This window comes from Diplotaxodon limnothrissa, linkage group LG16 (genome assembly GCF_057381915.1).
Source record: "Diplotaxodon limnothrissa isolate DT_005_m linkage group LG16, D_limnothrissa_male_GT1.1, whole genome shotgun sequence".
NCBI classification, from domain to species: domain Eukaryota; kingdom Metazoa; phylum Chordata; class Actinopteri; order Cichliformes; family Cichlidae; genus Diplotaxodon; species Diplotaxodon limnothrissa.
The window spans coordinates 38,049,652-38,069,632 of NC_140611.1; the positions used below are offsets into that span (position 1 = coordinate 38,049,652).

Below are 19,981 nucleotides of genomic sequence, written 5' to 3' on the forward strand. Positions count from 1 at the left end.
CAAAATTGGCCTAACACACTTCAGTCATTTCTGCAGAGCCCACGCAACATCCACAGTTCTCTCCTCATTGTTTTCCCCAGCTGCCTCTCTTTTTGGATCATTATACATGGATCCCACTCTCTGCACGGCCTGGAGGCGAGTGACACATCCGTGCAGAATACCGTGGGTACAGTATCAAACAGCCTGTTTTCCACAGAAGGACAAACTGAGGCTAGTCATGGGAGGGCCGGCGATTTTTTTTAACTTTTGCTTTTATTGACAAACGCGCCGCAGGCCCACATCTGTGAGTGTGCACTCTGGAAGAAGTGAAGCTTTTGTTTTTGGCAGCAGAATTAAAAGTGCCACCAAAAAAAAATACAAAAAACTCGTCATGAGACGAGAAAACGTGCGGTGAGAGGTCGATGACGGAGGATTCGAGCCGTCTGTGTTCGACGTGTTTTTGTTGACACGTAATCGGTACTGTCTGTGTATCCAAGGTTACTGAGCTGAAGTAGTGTGGAGGGGCGCGGGGAGGGCTCGGGGTGTATTTTTGTAAAGATAACGAAGAAGAGACAGCACTTTGTAGAAGGCTGATTGGCGGGTAGTCCTACTGAGAGAGAAAGATGAGGCATAAAGCATTGTTCAGATGTTCTTCTTTTTAATTTATCTTTTTTAAATTTTGTTTGAAAATAAGACACCTGTAGGGATCAAGAATAAAAAAGAACTAACTACACAGTGCCACTTGCTAATTTTGTGTAAATAGTACTAGAACATGTAAATATAATGTTGTATATGAAAAAAAAACTTTAAAATAAAAGGGAAAATCATTTGTGAGCAGAAAGATTTTGTTTCTATTTTTATTTTTTTCTCTCCTTTGGATGATTCAAATGTGACACAAATGGTGTGTATTTCAACAATGCCCTTTCCAACTTTTTTTTTCTTTCTCATTTTATTTGAAAGGTAATCTATAACAGCGAGTGTTATATATAATGAACCACAACGTCATGAGAAATGTTTTACCGTATTATACCCTTGGTTAACTTCTACCTGTGTCATAAAATCCTTTGTCCTCAGTTGCTTGTTCCTCTCTGGTATCTTGGTTTTTACAGTGCTTTGGACATGTCTATAAGCTTGATTATGAACAATTAAAGCTTGTCTGTCAAAGCATGGAGACGTGGCTTCGGATCACCTTGCTTTTCCACACTGTAAAAGTGAGGTTGGGCAACGTTAGAGCGACTGGAGGCTGAAGATCTCGACTAGAATTATTTGGTGCCGTTTTAAGCGTAGAGTGAAGCCATCAGTCACACAAGGGAGACACAGTGCTGATGCTGTTAGTTGTAGCTGGAGAAAATGATGTTGGACCCCAAATGCACACAGTGTTAATATAGATAGACTTTCTGGGGTATAGCACCTGCCTCCATCTCCTCCTATCCCAGCATCCTCCTCTGTCACACCAACCCTCTGCATGTCCTCTTTCACTACATCCACAAATCTTCTCTGAGGTCTTTCTCTCTTCCTCCTGCCTGGCAGCTCCATCTTCATCATCCTTTGTCCAACATATCTACTGTCCCTCCTCTGCACGTGCCCTGACCATCTGTACTCATTTCTTATCCAACAGAAGGTCTTAGCATCTTCATCTTTGCCTCCTCGCCTGCATCACTGCCGATCTCGCTGCTTTCTCTTTCACTCTCGCTGCCACCAATCCACTTCTGTCACTCACAGTTTTCTGGGGTATAAAAATCTGTTTGGGTTCCAGATGCAAACATGTGGTCAGTGTGCTGCATTAGGATGCAGTGCAGCAGTGCATGTGCACAATTTCAAAGGCACACATGGTGCATATGCACTTAGTTTAGTGATATTCACCCATTTTTAACGTGCAGGGGAATCGGATTTGAGTGGCAAAGCTGTAAAACTTTGAACATTAATGTGCAAAAATCTGAAGACAGCTGAATCTTTTCAGATCTTAATCACAATAATATAGAAATGAATCAGGATAAGGCATTGTTTTAGCATTTTAAAGGCCTTTTGACAGAAGTCTGCCTGTGTACCTGGCCACAAAACCTCAAAGATGGGCTAAATTTAAAGGCACAGCTGTATTCATATGTGCAGGAAACAAAACTCTAATTTCAAATGAAACAGCATCAGTTTCTCAGAGGAGATGTTTGCTTTCCAAGTGCCTCTTTAGGTCTAGGGGCCAAGAAAGTTAAACCTATTTACTTCCAGAGTAATTTCTCGTGATAGTTTTCTTTTTCTTAAAAAGGTCATTTCCCGTTTTTCCACAGCGTTCATTACTTTCTGTCTAGATATAGTAATAATGTTTGGGCACACCAATTCCCTTAAATGAACCAGCAGTTCCTACAGCAACCAGTAGGGGGTGCTGCTGTTAAACAGTGGCCATACTTTATAATTCGAGTTCAGAAAAATTAAATGAGTGGTTAAATCCTTAAGCGCTGCAGCTTTCCAAAAGCATGCAAGCTGTTGCGAGTTACACGTTTACACATATTTGATTTTACGTGTACCAGCTCAGCAGCCCCTTTCTCTTCTCTTATAAATAAATGAAGTAGAAACTGAAATAAAGTAAATATAAATTGCAAAGAAAATGACCGCTTAATGACTTTTTTTGTTTGTTTGTTCGTTCGTTCCAAGTGAGTAGAAAAGTTTAAAAAAAGAAAAGGTGTGTCGCTTTAAAAATGCTAATCGAGTCCCTTTCTTCGGGATTTGTCGTGACGTCACTTCCTGAGGAGCGCTTGCCTCCTACTTTTTGTTGGGACCTGGGAGAGAAAATTATCCCGCAGAGGCACCGAGGCGGAATAAAACAAGAAAAAGGAAGATTAGAAAACCAGAAGTCACAAAGTGCGGAAATGTCCGAGGCTTCTGTTTAGCCGACTGCGATGCAGGCGGGCGTCCTTTCACCGTGAATTCCCGCGAGGAGGTTTTTGTAAGTAGCCCATCATTCAGACGTCCTCGGATCCACAAGTGTCTGCTGGAGCAAGTGTACGTCGGCTCTGGGCGCTAAACGCGGCGTTCGTTTTGCTGTGCGGGGCGCGCCTGCCCGGTCGGAGTCGTACTTCTTAAGCGCGTTGGTGGCTAACGGTTAGCCCGCGCGGTATAACGAACGCACACCTGTTGCTTTTGCTTACACCAGGTACTTGGGGCCTTAACTGGGTAAGGTTACCGATAAAGCTAGGGCTAATTTGATTAATGTTGATCCAATGGATTTTTTAAATTATTTTAGGTCTGTTTCGGACTTTTTTTTTTTAGGAACTTTGGTTTACCGGGTGACCTGAAGTCACAGGAAAAAATAAAATAATTAAAAATACGCACACTTAAGGTCGATTACCGTTAGCAGCTGTTTCAGACTAAGTTAAAACGTAAACTCTAACTTTGTTTTGTCGTGTTTAACGTTACTTTGCCTTCTTGATGTCAAATAACATCGCACATATTTATTTTCTAGATTTATTGTTAAATTAAAAAAAACCCTTATCGATGAAATCCTCCCATCAGTCTTTATAATCTATTTGGGGATTCTGTTAGATGGAAAGAAAATCATCTGTTTGACACCAGGTACACGGTTACCTGCCGTCAGTAATTACAGCCCCACCTTATCAGTTCTGTTTTCTTGACTAAATGAGCAGCATAACTTCATACAAAGTGACATAAGCTGTATTTGAATATCAGATTTTTGACAGCTTAGCATAAAATGTGTCACCTGTGCAGCTGTACACCCTAACCAGAGGACACACCTGTTCAGTCACAGCTAAAATCCACTCAGGAGGCATCCTAGTCAGATGTCTGAAACACCTCAGCTGACTCCTTTCAGGTTGGAAGAGCAGTCATTCTACTTTGAGCTCCTCCCAACCCTGAAGTGACAGAGTTCCTCACCCGATCTCTACGGGAGAGCCCAAGCACCGTTCAGAGGAAGCTCATTTCCACTGATTCTACCTGCCATCTCATTCTTTCAACAGCTACTGGAAGTTGTGGCCTTAGGGTGAGGTGTACGAACGTAGGTTGAGAGTGGGCACGCCACCGTGGTTAGGCTGACGGCCATGGCTCGACTACAGACCAACTGCACACAAAACTAATACATTTTTACCTTAATTATTAAAAAAAAAAAATCTATACACTCTTTGATTTCAGGTGCGTACAGGTGCCCTTCCTCTCCCCCCGTCATGTTAAGTTTCCTGCGCAGGACGCTGGGGCGACGCTCTATCCGGAAACATGCAGAGAAAGCCCGGCTACGAGAAGCCCAGCGGGCCACAACGCACATCCCTGCAGCTGGGGATGCAACGTCTATCATCACCTGCCGTGTGTCTCTGCTGGATGGGACAGATGTCAGTGTTGATTTACCGGTAAGGAGTTTTTAAAGATACTTCCCATTGTGCCAGGAAAAGTCTGTCAGCTCCACATCGCACTCTCTTTTATAATTATGATCCTCATTAGAGCCTTTACGTCTTAGAGAATTTCGCTCGCTCTGCGCTCAGTCTTCTGTGAAACTATCAGAAACTGGTGGATGTTAAGTTTTGGGAACATATGCAGGCCTTCTCTGGGCTCCAGACCGGCTCCCAGTTTGTGGACTAGTTCAGGTACAGAGTCCTGATTTGTTCATGCAGGTTCCTGTTATTTCTGACCTTTATGATCAATAAAAATATGGTTTAAAAAAAAACAAAAAAAATTATGCACCAATGCAAATCCTTACAAAGTAATTAACAACTTAACTGTTTAGATACAGGAAAACTTGCTGCTCTGCTACATGTGCTGCATACAGTGCTGAGTATATTATAAAACAGACTGAGAGCTACTCTGCTGGACAAACTATAATATAACACCATTTCTAAATTACCAAAAGTATATTTTTCTGCATTATTCTTCAGGGATGAGGAAAACTGGCAGCTTACAAGAGAAAATAGACAAATTTCCTGGGGGAAAAGAGCAAATTTACCAAAAAAAGAACTCTGAAAATAAGTGGTCCTATTATTATTAATTTTTTTAATTAAGTCAAGTAATATTTAATTTTTGATATTGAGTCGTATAGAAATTCATAAAACTTTGATCTTCTCGGATTATTGACTCATAAGAAATATTAGAAACAATGTTATAAAACCAACCAACTTTTACAGATGTGACAGAACAAAATAAAACTGTCCTGAACTAACAACACTGGTCACTATGTTGTTGTACACTGTTGAAGATAAGTGTGCGTCTGTGATAGGACAGATATTTAGGTTGATATCAGTGCTCTAAAAATGTACTTAGCAAGGCTGAATAGCACGTTACAAAAATAAAGAATGACCCATTAACCAGCGCGCATGTGAGAGAGTCTTGTTTTTGGACGCGTCCTGATCCTTGCTCATCCTTGAAATCGACACCTTGTTAATAATAGCATCTGAGTGAATCATTCTTTGTGACTAATTGCCTTCAGATGGGCTCTTGACATAAACGGTGTTCTTATGTGGTTATGAGCTGGAAAGTGAAAGCAGTGTACCAGTGACCACAGTGTGCCTGTGTCAGTGGAGCAGTCCTGTTAATCCTATGAAGCGCGTGCTCTCGTGCTCCTGATCACCTGTAATTCCATGATCCTCTCTGGAGAACACGCTCGGTCACATGACATGCTGGTCACCACTCCAGAACTCACTCCTCCCCTTTTTTCTCTTTATTCGTTTCACTTTATTGCCTCACAGACGAGCGCCTTGCTGCACAGTGATAGTGATTGCACTTCTAGGACAGTTTCCCCCTCGTGTGATTATTATTTTCCTGTCACTTCATGTTCTTCCTCCCGTGAGCCAAAACTCCAGTGAAGCCAGAAGCTTATCTTGAAAGCTGTCTTGTATAAATTCCAAGGAAAATGTGCTCGGGAGAAATCCTCCTCACTGTTACTGCCTGATTTCGCTCTCCCCGTTGTAGATGTTGTGGCTCAAACTGCCTGCTGCCAGCAGCAGTGCAGACCTCATTACAGGAATTTCTCATTTGCGAGCAGGAATGTGTTTTACTCAGCATATCTCACAGGTGATGTCACACATCTGAGCCCGTCCTCAGCCTGACCTGCCAAATCCTTAACGTGTAATCCCTCCTACCAGCTCAGTATTGTGCACATGAAGAGAGAGTGCCATTGTTTTCTTACTCGGTCCCTTAGAGGAATGTTATCTGCTTGGACGCGCTCTCTTGGCCTCTTGTTTCTGCTGGGGAATTGATGATTACAGGAATGTTACTACTCCAGCCTGTGCTTGCATTCATACATCTAGAAACTCAGACGTTTGGTGTGTGTGGAAAGCTTCTACAAATGCATTCCAGCAGGACCTTTTTCTTTATGTTGGGACTCTTTGTTTTTCCCCTCCCCAAGATATGCTTGTATGTAGCTTCTGCAAACACTCCCACCTTATCTTGGCGCACTCTCAATGATTGGGCAGCAGCAGACACACACTTGTTAACAGCCTTACTCAGTACTCTCCTCACTCGTTTAACTTCAGTTTGCAGTTACGATAATGTCCCCAGTTAGCTGAAATAGTTGTTTTTCAAAACAAGCAGCTCAATCTTGGTCTTGTTTGACTGTCAAACTTTTCTCCAGAAGGCGTTTGACTCGTGCTGTGTTCTTCTTGAACATCCTAATCCCTTTCCTGTCATCTGAGGGTGATTGTTTGGGTCTTCCTCCAGACTTTGTGGTCACACATCCAAATAAACTTGTACTTAAGTGCAGTTGTTTGAACTGATGATCGTGGAATCTGCAGTTGTGCAGAAATGGCTTCAAGGGATCTTCCCAATGTGTAAATGCACAATTCTCATCCTTAGATTTTAGGCTACGTTCACTCTGCAGGTCTTGATGCTCAATTCAGATTTTTTTATTTTTTTGTCTGCTTGTTCACACTACAAATAAAATGCGACAGCAAACGCGCTCTAGTGTGAACGCTCAAAGCGGCGCATGCGCAAAAGAAGACGTCACACACAACGCGCTCAGTTTAGACCCAGAACAACAGTTTGACTGATGCACCTTAATATAAAGACTTGTTTCGGACTTTACGTTTCCCAATTTTGCTTTAAGTTATAAAGTTATTTTGTTATTTACATTTGGCCTAATAATGACCCTTGTTGCTGTTTTAGAGGACCGCTGCTTCAAAGGATAGCTGCAGATTATACAGTACAAAGAAAATGTTCACGTTTCTCTAGAGCTGGGCGATATGAGATTTTTTCATATCACGATATGTTTTTTTCATTTCAGGCGATAACGATATCTATCACGATATAAGCCAAATAACTATATTTGTAAGATTTAAATGTGCCGTTGCTCACAAGTAAAATGTGAAATAATCAGCAGCTTGTTTTTAAATATTTATTTCCCATAATAAGTTCAACAGGGTAGATGTACTTAAGGAACATGAGACTTTTTCAGATAAATAAAGGCAAATATTGCAAACTACACAAAAGGCAGCCGCTAAAGCGTTTAAGTTTCAAAATAGAACAAACGAAAACAGACTAAATTGTCAATTCCACTTAGAAACAAAATATTAATTCTAAAAATAAATCTTAGTTTGTTTTACAGAAGAACAGACAAAACTGACTAACTTTTGTCAATATCAAATAAACTGAGAACTAAAAGGAAATTCTCAATCTCTCCTTGTTGTATAGCTGAGCTTTTCAAACAGTTTTAACAGTTACTTTAGTCTGACAAAAGCCGAATGACGAATTAGCGCTTCCAGTCAGAGACTGAGGCTACGTCCACACGTACACGGGTATTTTTGAAAACGGAGATTTTCCGTTTTCGTTTTAAAAAATAATCCCGTCCACACATAAAGGCAGAAATGAAGGAAAACGCTGCTATGAACATGCCAAAGCAGCAGGTGGCGCTAGATTCCTAACCGTGCAGAAATGTTGGCCAATCAGAAGTCTAGAAGCCTCGGTGGGAAAAAGTAAACAAAGCTGGGGCATAGAAGCAGAACCGAGTCGTATGTGTGGAGGGACAGTAACTGTGTGTATATGTAAGCATTTAAACACTGCAGAGAGTAGAATTAACAGTATTGTAGAAATTCATTTCACCGAAACAATAACGTGGCGCACAGTGTGACGCATGCACCAGTTTATTGTATTTCCAGACTTGCTTTCGGCACAATTTACAGTGCACGCTACTCTGTTTTTTGTCAGACTTGAAATAGCCGAAATACCTTCACACTACGGACCTTCTATGGCTCTTCCGTTCGACAATCTCTCCGGCGTTGGAACCATCATCTGTTTTCTCTTCGGTCACGCTCGGTTGATTTTTCTAGTCGGCACACTCATTTCCTCCATTACCCGCTGGCTGCTTCCCAAACAAACACACGTGCGGCTTGGCACTTGTGCCGTACGTTACAAGTCACGCGACGTGACGCTGCGGCTGTGATTGGTTCGGCTCTGCGCTACTTAATTTGGATTGGCTGATTTTTTATTTATTTATTTTTTTTAAGAGGACAAGAGCGGCGAGGTCTATCGCGATAGCTTAATTTCTCTATCTAGTAAAAGTTATATCGCGATACATATCGTTATCGTTCTATCGCCCAGCTCTACGTTTCTCCAACGTCGTCTTCTCAACAGTTTCACTGGATGGACAGGAAGCGTTCACGATGCCTTCTCCGGCGCTGATAGTTGGCGTCTGTCTTGTGTCAGTGACGTAAAAGACGGATTTAATGCGACCTGACCATCAAACAGCAGCCGCTTTATAAAACATCAGATATGTATCGGATTCAGGACCACATACGAAAGTGGCCCAGATCGGATTTGAAAATACCGGATTTATGCCGTTCAAACTGTCATAGCATGATCGGATATGGGTCAGAAAAGTTGGATTTGAAGCGCTTTCGCCTGCAGTGTGAACGTAGCCTTAGAGTTTCTTAGACTTTCCTGTTGTTCGGGAAGGTCCAAGGTCAATCTAATGACCACACTCATCGGATTGGTCAGTCCAGTAAGTGCTGTCAAACAAATCCTCTTCATTATGTTGACAAAGAGAAGCTGCCAGTTGTCGTCAGTCACAATATTAACTTCTCATCAACTTAAAAACACTGTAGAAAGTTCAGCACTGCTTATTAATATACATTATTGTGGAATACAGAAAAATAAAAATCTTTGTGTTTTGTTTATTTAAGATGTATGCTGTACAATAATTTCACCCAGAGAATGAACAGTTAAAAGAAATGATTGTAGCCTCTGTAAACGTCTGGTCACAGCTGTAGTGGATGACTCTGGCAGCTTTGCTAGCAATCCAGCTTAGCCTTCTGTGGTACTCGTGACACAGATCTGCTGATGATTAATTTTCAGAGTCAATTTTTTTTTTTAATCATCAATTTTTATCATTGAAGTTGGAACATTTGTTTACAAAGCAAGCACAGACGCAGGCTATCAGTGTGTTAGTCCCAGCAGTCTTTTCTTTCGTGTCTGCTTCATATCTCATCCTGCTTTAATTAGATGTCATAGACGTCTCCCCTCTGTGCTCTGTCAGTGGTCCTGCCCTTCACTACTTTAAAGCCTGCCTAGTGTAGAGCAGTACCTGTTGACAGACGCTGAGGTGCTGCTGAAACTGGGGGTCTTTCTGATAACCTCATAATAAGCTGTGTCTCACCGGTGGGTTTGTCACTACAAAGTTATGCAGTTTTTCTCAGTGTAGTCATCAGAAAGATTAGTAAAGATTTGGAATAACAGGGATTTTCCAATTAATCAGTTTGAGACACAGTCTGTGTTACCTTCTGTGACTGAACTCGAGTCCTGTGATTTTTGATCATTTGGATCACACAAATATCCGCTACGTTGGAGCTCATTACTCCCCAATAAAATTAAAAATAATTTCATTACAGTGCTGGTAATTTTATTTTGACTCTGACTAAAGCCTCGTTGGGGGATGCCCAATGTACTGTGTATGAAAAACTGAATAATAATGAAAGTTACTAAGAATACAAAAGTGTATTTTAAGGGGTTACGGAAGCACAATTAAAACGTTGTGATGTTCAGAGAGGACCTTTTTGTATTTGCCAGAAGCTCTGTGTGTGTGTGTGTGTGTGTGTGTGTGTGTGTGTGTGTGTGTGTGTGTGTGAATGCAGAGTTTATTTATCAGTTTTAATTTGACGAGATCAAGATGAAAGAGAATTTTCCCGCCTTGCAGCAGAGCCCTACTGGGAAGTGTTGGCACAATGTTTAGTTAAAAGAACTTAAAGAAAACTTGTTTCCTGTCGCTTTGGGAAGCCTTGATGGTTTGGAGAGGCTGTTGTTTTCCTTTGTTGTTCTATGCTGTTTGAACTGTTTCTCCTACGCTGCCAGCAGCACAGGGAGCTGGACTTTCATTATATTTCATACCAACAGTGTGAGCGCACAGAGTGAAGCAGAGCGAGGTTTAGGAGCAAACGCTTCAGCTTTCAGCCTCCAGATGTCTGCGTTTCAGACACTGTTAATAATACGCATGTTACACAGTTCAAGATTCGTTTCTGGAGTTTTATGGTTCAGTAAAACTTAAGTTTGAAATGAATCGAGATCTGAAATTGGGAATTTAGCACCAGGAGGTGTTGTGTAAGCGCTAAAAATTAACCATGTTGTTGGTGTTGTAACTTTAATGGTTAACTTAAGAAGTGGCTGAATCACAGACAGTTTTTCACTTTGGAGTTTTTACTCTCAAAGAGGAGAACTTTACACTCATAAGCACACGTGCTCAGAAAGTGTTGGCCGTCTTTGGATCTACCATCATCACATTCTCAATGATGAAGTCTAACAAACCCAGATACACAAACTCTCCCAGTGACCGCACTGAACCTGACTTTCATGCACTTAAAGCCCAAAACAGACCAGATTTCTCTCACTGAGTGAGAACTAAAAGGGAAGTAGCTGAAGTAAGTAACAAGAAGCAAGACAGCAATAGCACTTTGTATTAAAAAAAGCCTTTGAAATTTTACAAAGCATGCACGTGCACACAACAGTCCCAGTTTGTCATGTGGACTCTTGGGGAAAATGAACTGCCCGCCCTGCTGCAGAGGCCTCATTAACAGAACCTGCAGCTGCCCTTTTAACCACTCGGTCAGCTTTCAGGTTTGTGTGACAGGAGTGTTGGTTAGCTGTTGTTGCTCTCTGCATTTATACTGTGCCGGCCATCGAAGCAGCAGCTCCGCTGCCTCCTGGCCCTCTCTTCGTCCCGGTCTGCCTTTGCAGACTTCTCACAGTGAAGGCTCTATGGTAGAGTCTAAAGCTGACCAATTTTGCTATAATTGAGCAGCCCTACTTCACAGCTGAGGATAATAATGACAGAAGACCTTTGGACAAAGAGCGGGCTGGATTGTAAACGGCTTCATCACTCATAATCGTATGATTTTACGATGCTTGTAAATGAACGTTTATATTAGAAAACTACCGTATTTTCACGACCATAAGACGCACTGTGCTAAAAGGCGCAGTCTCAGTTATGTGTGCCATTACTGTATTTAACACACACATAAGGCGCACTGGATCATAGGGCGCATACAAGTACCGTATGCGTATTTAAAAATAAAGCGGGAGCAAACCTGAGTTCGGTACCTTACTCACATTTTTATTACCGGTAATCGTCATCATCAACAACACACAAGCATACAAGTGTGCGTATTTAAAAATAAAGCAGGAGCAAAACAAAGTTTGGTACTCACATTTTTATCATCAATCAAACCCATCGAAGTCCTCATCCTCTGTGTCTGAATTGAACAGCTGCGCTAAATCTTCATCAAACATGCCAGGTTCACTTTCTTCACTGTCAGAGTCACTTTCCGTGCCGTGCGGCTCCTCGGAAATGATGCCGGCTTTCGCGAAAGCTCGAACAACAGTGCCAGCAGACATGTTAGCCCAAGCATCTACAATCCATTGGCAAATTGTGGCGTAACTCGCCCGGCGCTGGTTTCCACTCTTGGTTAAACTGTGGTCTCCATCGGTCATCCATCGCTGGATGTGTTTGTCGCCGATGTGTTTGCTGCAGTAGGAGCGGAAGATGGCCAGCTTTTCCTTATAATCCGCTGGAAGTTGCTGCGCTACCGTAGTCCTGGTCCGGATGGAAAAATGGCACCGTTTCATAAAAAGTGAAAGTGAAACTGCTTTTAGCCGAATGGTGACCGTCGAAACGCTTCTCCCGCTCGTTCTTTGCTCGATGATCGCCTTATGTCCGCGGAAACTCAGCTGCGTCTTCTTGACCTGCCGGAGCTTGTTTTCCAGCTTCCTCCACTTGCGAACCATCGATTCATTAATCTTAAATTCTCTCGCCGCTGCTCGATTTCCATGTTCCTCCGCGTAGCTGATGGCCTTCAGTTTAAACTGTGCTTCGTAAGCGTGTCTCTTTGCCATTTTCAGGGTTGTTAAAACAACGATGTCCTGCATAACGCACATACCTGTTCTTTTATACAGGTATGTGCAATAAAGTCAACGCACACACTTCACCCTTTAGCGTTCTCATGGTGTTCTCTACTACGTCCTCCTTACAACACACAGGGCGCACTGCGCTATAGGGCGCGCCGCACTTTTTGAAGAAAATCTAAGACTTTTAAGTGCGCCTTATGGTCGTGAAAATACGGTAGCAAAAAATCCCTTCTTTGCATCTCTAATTTTAATCTGCTCTGTATTTCACTCACAGCTGTTTGTAAGAGGCTCTCTGTGCTCCTGCTGTCAAGTGTCTGTGCGTCACACATTCATTTGCATTGTATAAAACAGTGATTTTTTTTTTTTTTTTTTTAACATTTTGAGCTTAAGGTGTAACAAAGGGAAACCAAAAATAAAGCTAAACCTGTATTCATATTAGTCCCTTCTTCTCCTCTCTGCTAGCGTATGCCCTCCATGCATCACCTTAACGTGGCTTTAGGTTCAGACCCAGTCCTCCTTTGAAGTTCTCTACATCTCTCTCATGGTGGTGTTTCAGTGTCGGTCTAGTTTGCTTGGTGACATATTCGCATCCCAAGTCAGACTTAAGCTAAAGCAGACTAACATTTCTACCACCTGAGCAGTGTGGATTGGCTCAGTGGACAGAGGTGCCCTTCGACTCACAGTAAAAAAAAAATCTCAGATCACTATAGTGTGTTTTAACACATCAACTGGGAACCAGTGGTATAAACATCTGGCACCAGGTGTCAGCTTAGACATACAGTAACTTAGGAAATGCTGTGTGTCCCTTCTCAATGCTTCCTGGTTTCCTTTATTCTTGTGAGACGTCCGAGTGGCTGGAAATACACCCTGAATAGGATCCACACCTCACAGGTTTACCATCTCTGGTTCTTATATGTAAGACCACCCCAGGCCAAAGGATCCTTCCCTTTTGGACGTTTATTCCCTTCTGTTTTGTTTACACCACTGCCACCAGTTACCCCACCCTATCACCTACACTGACCTTCTTTTGTGTGTAGCACCAGAGAAAAGGTCAAGCCCATGGATGCTTTTTGAATGGAGTATTTAAGAGTAGACTAAATTTACATGCATGCAAACGCTCGAATCGTGTTTTTCTTTCTAAAATAACCCCGTAACCCTTCTACTCATCTTAGATATTGTTTCCTTTTTATGGACACATCGCTCCCCCGGCTGCTTGGTTGGACTCGTACTGCAGTAGTTGATATTGGTTAAAGACTTTTGTTGTCATTAAACAATCTGAGCGTCTCAGAGGGAGAACTGTGTGCTCACAGGGAGGCAGAAAGACTGCAAAGACTCTAACAATGCTACACACACACACACACACACACACACACACACACACACACACAAACAAACAATGAGTCCTTTGTGCTCCCTCTCCCAGGGTACTGTAGGGGTGCGGTATGCCTCGTCAGCTATGCCAGCTAGCATGGGGCCAGCCCCCTGTGCTGCCCAGGAGCTCTCTTGGGATCTGTGTGTGTGTGTGTGTGTGTGTGTGTGAGAGAGAGAGAGAGAGGCAATCCTGCTTAAGCTTTTTACTTAGTTCTTAAACACTTCACCCATTTCTGGAAATAACATTTTGCACATAGTTGTGCCGTTATAGCCTCAGAAAGAATGTCATGTAACTGGTTTGGTTGCATGAAGTGAGATAAATTGGAAACTCTAGGCCTAGTATGTTAGAAACAATGTTACCTGGCACATGGAAAAGTACTGTGGCATCCAGGGAACGTTTTAACTAAAAAGGCTTGTGCTCCAGTAACCGGGGGTGGTGAAACCTGGTAAACAGCTGAAACTGCACCTGTTTGATCAAATAATTCCTACTTTCTTATTATGGACGAACAGACGCTGCCAGCTCGATCAGGCAGTGGTGACCGATTGGTACCGATTTTATAGGCTGATTCTAAACTCCTGAACACTAGAGGACTATGAGAACTGTGGAGCTGCAGATTGATCTCGGATGCACACAAAGCTTCTGTCATGAGATGTGACTGCTCCTCATGGAAATGTGAGACTGAGAGGAGAGCGGTGTATATTTGAGATATTTCCCAGTCCCAACGTGAACGCAGGCAGTGACTGGTACGGCCTCGTCAGAGAGGGCAACACCTATTCAGCTTCTGACAGCTTAACATTTTCTCTAATCTCTTCCACACAAGTCAGAATGTATTCCAGGGAATTATATTATTTCCCATAAAAAATTTTCCAGAGCTGCAGGCATTGCAAAGACTGATCAAATAATCAGTTTTATCATTTATAAACTTCTTGGAGGCCGAGGCAACCCTAACTTTCATTAATGTGCTGAAACAAGAGCACTGAAGTCTTCTCTTTCATGTGTTTGCCTCTACAGAAAAAAGCCAAAGGCGAGGAGCTGTTTGAACAGATCATGTACCATCTGGACATTGTTGAGAAAGACTACTTTGGAATACGCTTCATGGACTCGGCACAAGTTCCAGTAAGCATGGAGGGTGTCTTGTGACTCTGTACTGGTTGTTTTTTGTTTATTTATTAATAAAAAAATTTAATGCCTGACTAAATCTGCAGACTTCCTGTTAATACTTAAAGTTAACATTTTTCCCCCATTACAGATATTGGATTGATGCATAAAAAGTAAATGTTTACACACTGTTTGTTTACTTTTCTAACTTTTAGCACTTATGTTATGGAGAAATATACATCTTATTGTATTTGTTGGGTAAGGAGTTCATTTTAATTTATGACTGTATTATAGTAAATATCAAAAATTTAAATATCTATTCTTTATCTGTATGTCGCTGCCGTATAATTCTGTGTCATGCTTTTATTTGATATGATACCAAGTGTCTCTGACAGTCGTGTTTTAGCCACATATCCCACATTACTGCTCTCCCAGGAAAGGTTGAGACACAGACTTTCACTTTCAGGGCTTAAAGGCTCGGTCCACTCTGGGAGTCGGGCTGTCCTCTTACACAAACAGTTTGAAGTCATCGGTCTCTCGGGGACTCTGTTCCTTCACTGGGAAACTCAAAGGCAGGCAAACAGGAGGCAGGTTTAGAGCGCTGGGAGAGGGAGGGCTGCAATAAGGAATGTGGGGGAGAGAGATGAGAGAGTGCTGTTCCTCTGTTATCTATCTCTGTCTCTGACATGGACACAGACGCCTCCCTCTCTCTCTAACATAGTTCATGCCTCGCAGAGCCTGAACTTCTAAGAAGAAACCTCGAAGAACAGCGCACTTATTAACCAATTAACTCAAGTGGTCGCTTTGTATCAGTTGACCACACCAGTGCTTTGTTTCTATGTTCAATAAAGGCGCATGTATAGTAATGTTGCTGTTGGCTTTCATGTTAGTTTTGCTAAACCTTGCTGTGTTGATTTAATTGTTGTTGCTTTGTATTCTTTCAGCATTGGCTCGATGTCACAAAAAGTATCAAGAAACAAGTGAAAAGTGAGTATTGCAGCCCAAACACATTGATCCCTGTGTGAAGAGCATGTTTACGTTTTTGGAAGAGAAACTCACCAGCTGGGTTTCTCCAGCCGACATCACAAATGGATTTCTTTGAAATGTTAGAGGCCAATACGACTGTGTTCATGTGAATAACACGAGGCACACATTACACGCTATTGTGTTATTAAATTTCATAAATATCTTTTTTAAATTTTTCCATTTAGTTGGCCCTCCTTACTGCCTTCACATGAGAGTCAAGTTCTACTCCTCAGAGCCGAACAACCTGCACGAGGAGCTCACCAGGTGGGCTTAGACACCCACACCTGCATTTCTTTCCTCTCATTTTAAAATCCCACTGTAGTGAACTTTAAAGGAAGTTTTGCCACGCACCACTCAGAAGGGTGAAATATCTGATAATTTCCTTCTGCTTTCTTTCAGATATCTTTTTGTGTTGCAGCTGAAACAAGACCTCCTCAGTAGCAAGTATGTAACTTCTGTTTCTTGCGCACACTTTTAAGCGTTGGCATGTTTTAAGTTGTCAGGTGTTAAGAATGATGCCTGTTCCCATATTTGTTCTTTACATTCTGAGGTTTCTTCTGCTTGTTCAGAGCAGAAAATGATCAGCATTTTTCAGCCTCTCTGCTCGAGCTCTCAAAGCATTTTTATACAACATGTCTCATTCACGTGGGAACACTTCCCTGACAGCTGTTAATACAGCTGTGCTGTAACTGTTTGGTAACTAAACAATCCTGCACTGTAGCCTTTGAATTTAAGTAAGAAGCTTTATTAGTTACCAAGGCGTGGACAGCTTTTCAGTCAGGAATGAAAGTTGGAACGTTTGGCTTACTGAAAGGACACGGAGACATTTACATAGGACTTAGCTGCATTTATTTAAAGGTCAAACTACGTTAGGTTTTTACTTCTGCTTCAAAAAAACGCTCAGTGTGCTCTGCAGACTGTCCTCAGTCATAGTTTCTAAACTCTGACTAGTTAAAATGAACTTGTCCTGCTCAGATGTGATCCTTTTATAAATGTTGGGTTTGCAGTTTTTACCTTGTAAGCTTAACGTTGGGTTACCGAGGAGTTTGTTATTAACAACAGCTCGTCAAACAAGTAAATTCACTGAGTAAGAGAGATGTTGGCAGCGTGGGGGGAACGTCTACAAATCTCTATAGTTTACACAGATCTGAGGAGACACTCGACTGTTGAACTCTGGCTAATGTGTTTAAATGTGAATCCTTTGTGTTGGTTTTCTTTGCCCTCTAACCTTCAGAGTCCTACAGGATTATATATTGACCTGCTGGTCATTGGAGTGTAGATGCCTTCATTCAGTCATTAAATAGAGATTAAAATATGGAATTCTGATTTCCTCTTTATGGAAGGGAACCTGCAGGCTTGAGCTTCATGGGTTTCACTACGATTCATTTTTGCATGTCTGTGTTTTTAGGCTCGAATGTCCGTTTGACACAGCGGTGGAGTTGGCTGCCTTCTCACTACAGGGTAAGCACATCAGTGTTTCACACACAGCTTATGTTTTATGTAGCTGGTGATTGTTCTGGTCTGGAGATTCGGCTTAGAAAGTCAGTGCAGCCAGATCTTACAGCAGCTGGAGAACTTTAGTCCATGCAAACTAAACGAGGCTGCAGAGCTGTAGCCTCAAATGCTAACTTGGTGTTCTTGGTGAGGTTGTGTGCCAACGAGGCTCTCACATCACAGATGCGTATCTGGAACCAGTCATGGCAGTCTTTGACTTACACTCTGAGCTCCTACCTTCACACACCTGCAGTAGCTGTTTCATAAGTCCAGTGTTTACCTGCAATGAGCCATTTCAGAGGTGCTGCAGAGGAGCAAAGACTGAGTCGCTGGAGACATTTATGGAATGGGCTTGCGTGCACCAACCCTTGTGTGCTCACACTTACACATGGTCATTGTGGGTAAATGCCAGCTCATTAGTGCTCGATCCTCTTCTGTGGCCCCCTAATCCAGCACCCTTTCTGCCTTCTCCCTGCCCCTCAGCTGAGCTTTCTAGCTTTATCTTCAACTTTTTCACATTTCTGTTGTTGGTCCACGTTTAGGGATAGGCTAAAGTTATATTTTCTCCCCCTTTATCCCGAGGCTTAGCTCACAGCTGGACTAGCTAAACAATGAAGATCACAAACCTGAGCTGCTTCTGTGTATCCAAACACTGAAGCCGTAATCACGACTCTTTCTTTCCCTTCTCTCAATTTTTCTGTGTGATGGTTTATTTCTTATGCTGGCAGCTGGAAATACCCGTTACCTCATTGGAGACTTTTAGGTGGGTGATTCAGTATAAAACCAGTTAAATCTGAGGAATTCATGCACACAGTAGTGTTCAGAAGTCTCGAGCAACCCCTCATTTCTTTATGTTTTGCTTCCATGGAGCCAGACTTTCCTGTAATTTTCAAAGTGCTCTTTCTTTGGACGATGGCTGCTTTTTCTCTCGCTTTCAGTCCAATCCTTGTACCCGACCGTTTTCAGGGAAATGCTTTTGTTTAAGCCGCGTAACTGACCTCTAAATCATCCAGGCACTCAAAGACCCCTAACTCAGTGTTGTGCCTACACATAAGAGGAAACATAGCAAAGAACCAATTTTAAATTTGATTGTCTTTGTTACAAGCAGCCGGCCACAGAAACTCGGCATTTATTCTCTTCCTCAGTTAAGAAAATGGTAAAGATAACACAGACTGGCATAAAACAGTACTTTTGCACCGTCAATGTGATTTCCAGAGAGCTGTTTGCTGAAAACGTGGCAGCAAACAGAAGATGACGTGAACAGTATGTGAAAGTCAAGTTCTTAAGGACACAGGACCTGAGAGATGCATCTGGAGCTTCATCTGATCCATGTACGGAAATGGTTTCAGTGGGCGATCAAGCAATTGTGCAAACTCTCTTCATGCCTTAAATACTGTGTTTCCATGTATGTTTGCACAGTCTATAAATTGTTGTACCCATTTCCTATTTTTCTAGAAAAATATAAAGAACAGATTTATTTTTATTAATTCATGTAATTATTTAATTTTTAACCCTTCTAAGCCCATCGGAGCGTGCACGCTCTTATTTGTGTAACTATTTTTAATTCCCAGTAGAAGTGCAACCACATAAGCTAGCGCTATAATTTCTTTTGCATATGAAACCAGAGGAGTTGCACTTGCATATCATGCAATCAACTTGTCCCAGGTGGCAGTTTCCTTCCACATATGGCTTTCCAAAAATTGTGTAAAAAGTGCTGGCAACAACAAAAACACACTCCACAAACACGCTTTGCCGATCCGATCAGCTGTTCATAGCACTCCCTACGTCGGAATAAATATCAGGGCGAACTATCGCATGTCCGCCATTACCTGCCATAACTGGAAGTGATGTCATTTTTCATGGGAAAGTTGTTTTTTTTTTCCATTACAGGGCCTTTCAAAGGTTAACTGGTGTTTTTGAAAGTCATGCTTGACTTTATGGCTTTTTGTATAGTTTCTGAGAGGCTTAATTCCACTGGTGGAAATAGTTTATTTTGATGAACATGCTATTATTATATTTATTTTGCTTTTCCTGCAGTTTATAAAAATTGGTGTATCTCAAAAATGAAACTATGAAAACACTCAAAATACATTTCCTGTGGCTGGAAACTATTTTGGGCAACTTTTTTGCATTTACAGTTTTGATGGATAAACCTGAAATTTCTGTAACTAGAAATGTGCGTTTACAAAAACATGTTTTTATGTAGTTACTATGGACTTCATGCATACATATTATTAAAATTTGGGATGTAATGGTTGTATTGATGTATAGCAACTTGAAATGTTTGGTAAAATGCTGAATGGGGGGGGGGGTATTCCATCATTAACTGTAAAGATGCGTCTGTGTGTTTGCAGCCGAGTTGGGCGACTGTGATCCATTAGAACACAATTTGGATCTCGTGTCAGAGTTTCGCTTCATGCCTGAGCAGACAGAGGAGATGGAGCTGGCTATATATAACACATGGAAGGAGTGCAGGTAAGTGTTTCGTTGTTACTGAGGTAGTGTGTTTATGAGCACAGGTAGAAAGTCATGTAATGGCCACGCTGCCATATACGCCAAACATCTTAGGACTGCACTTTCATTTTTTTTATTTAATTCGCACAAAGTTGTTTTAAATCACAACCGAAGGTAAAGACCCGATGATTAAAGAGATCCCCAACAACCAGATGAGTCCACAGCTGGTTTGGGGGATGAGGA

At 41.9% G+C, this 19,981-nt stretch overlaps 1 protein-coding gene across 1 annotated transcript in view; it reads left to right on the plus strand.

Annotated features, from left to right (window-relative positions):
• The first annotated feature begins 2,742 nt into the window (after positions 1–2,742).
• The window catches only part of epb41l5 (erythrocyte membrane protein band 4.1 like 5), a 36,300-nt gene continuing 19,061 nt past the window's right edge, over positions 2,743–19,981 (plus strand). Inside the window, exons 1-8 of the mRNA XM_085374214.1 lie at positions 2,743–2,917; positions 4,117–4,328; positions 14,678–14,782; positions 15,709–15,751; positions 15,976–16,054; positions 16,190–16,234; positions 17,199–17,251; positions 19,639–19,759. Coding sequence (XP_085230340.1) covers positions 4,149–4,328; positions 14,678–14,782; positions 15,709–15,751; positions 15,976–16,054; positions 16,190–16,234; positions 17,199–17,251; positions 19,639–19,759 — 626 coding nt within the window. The 5' untranslated portion in view covers positions 2,743–2,917; positions 4,117–4,148. The remainder of the gene's footprint in view (positions 2,918–4,116; positions 4,329–14,677; positions 14,783–15,708; positions 15,752–15,975; positions 16,055–16,189; positions 16,235–17,198; positions 17,252–19,638; positions 19,760–19,981) is intronic.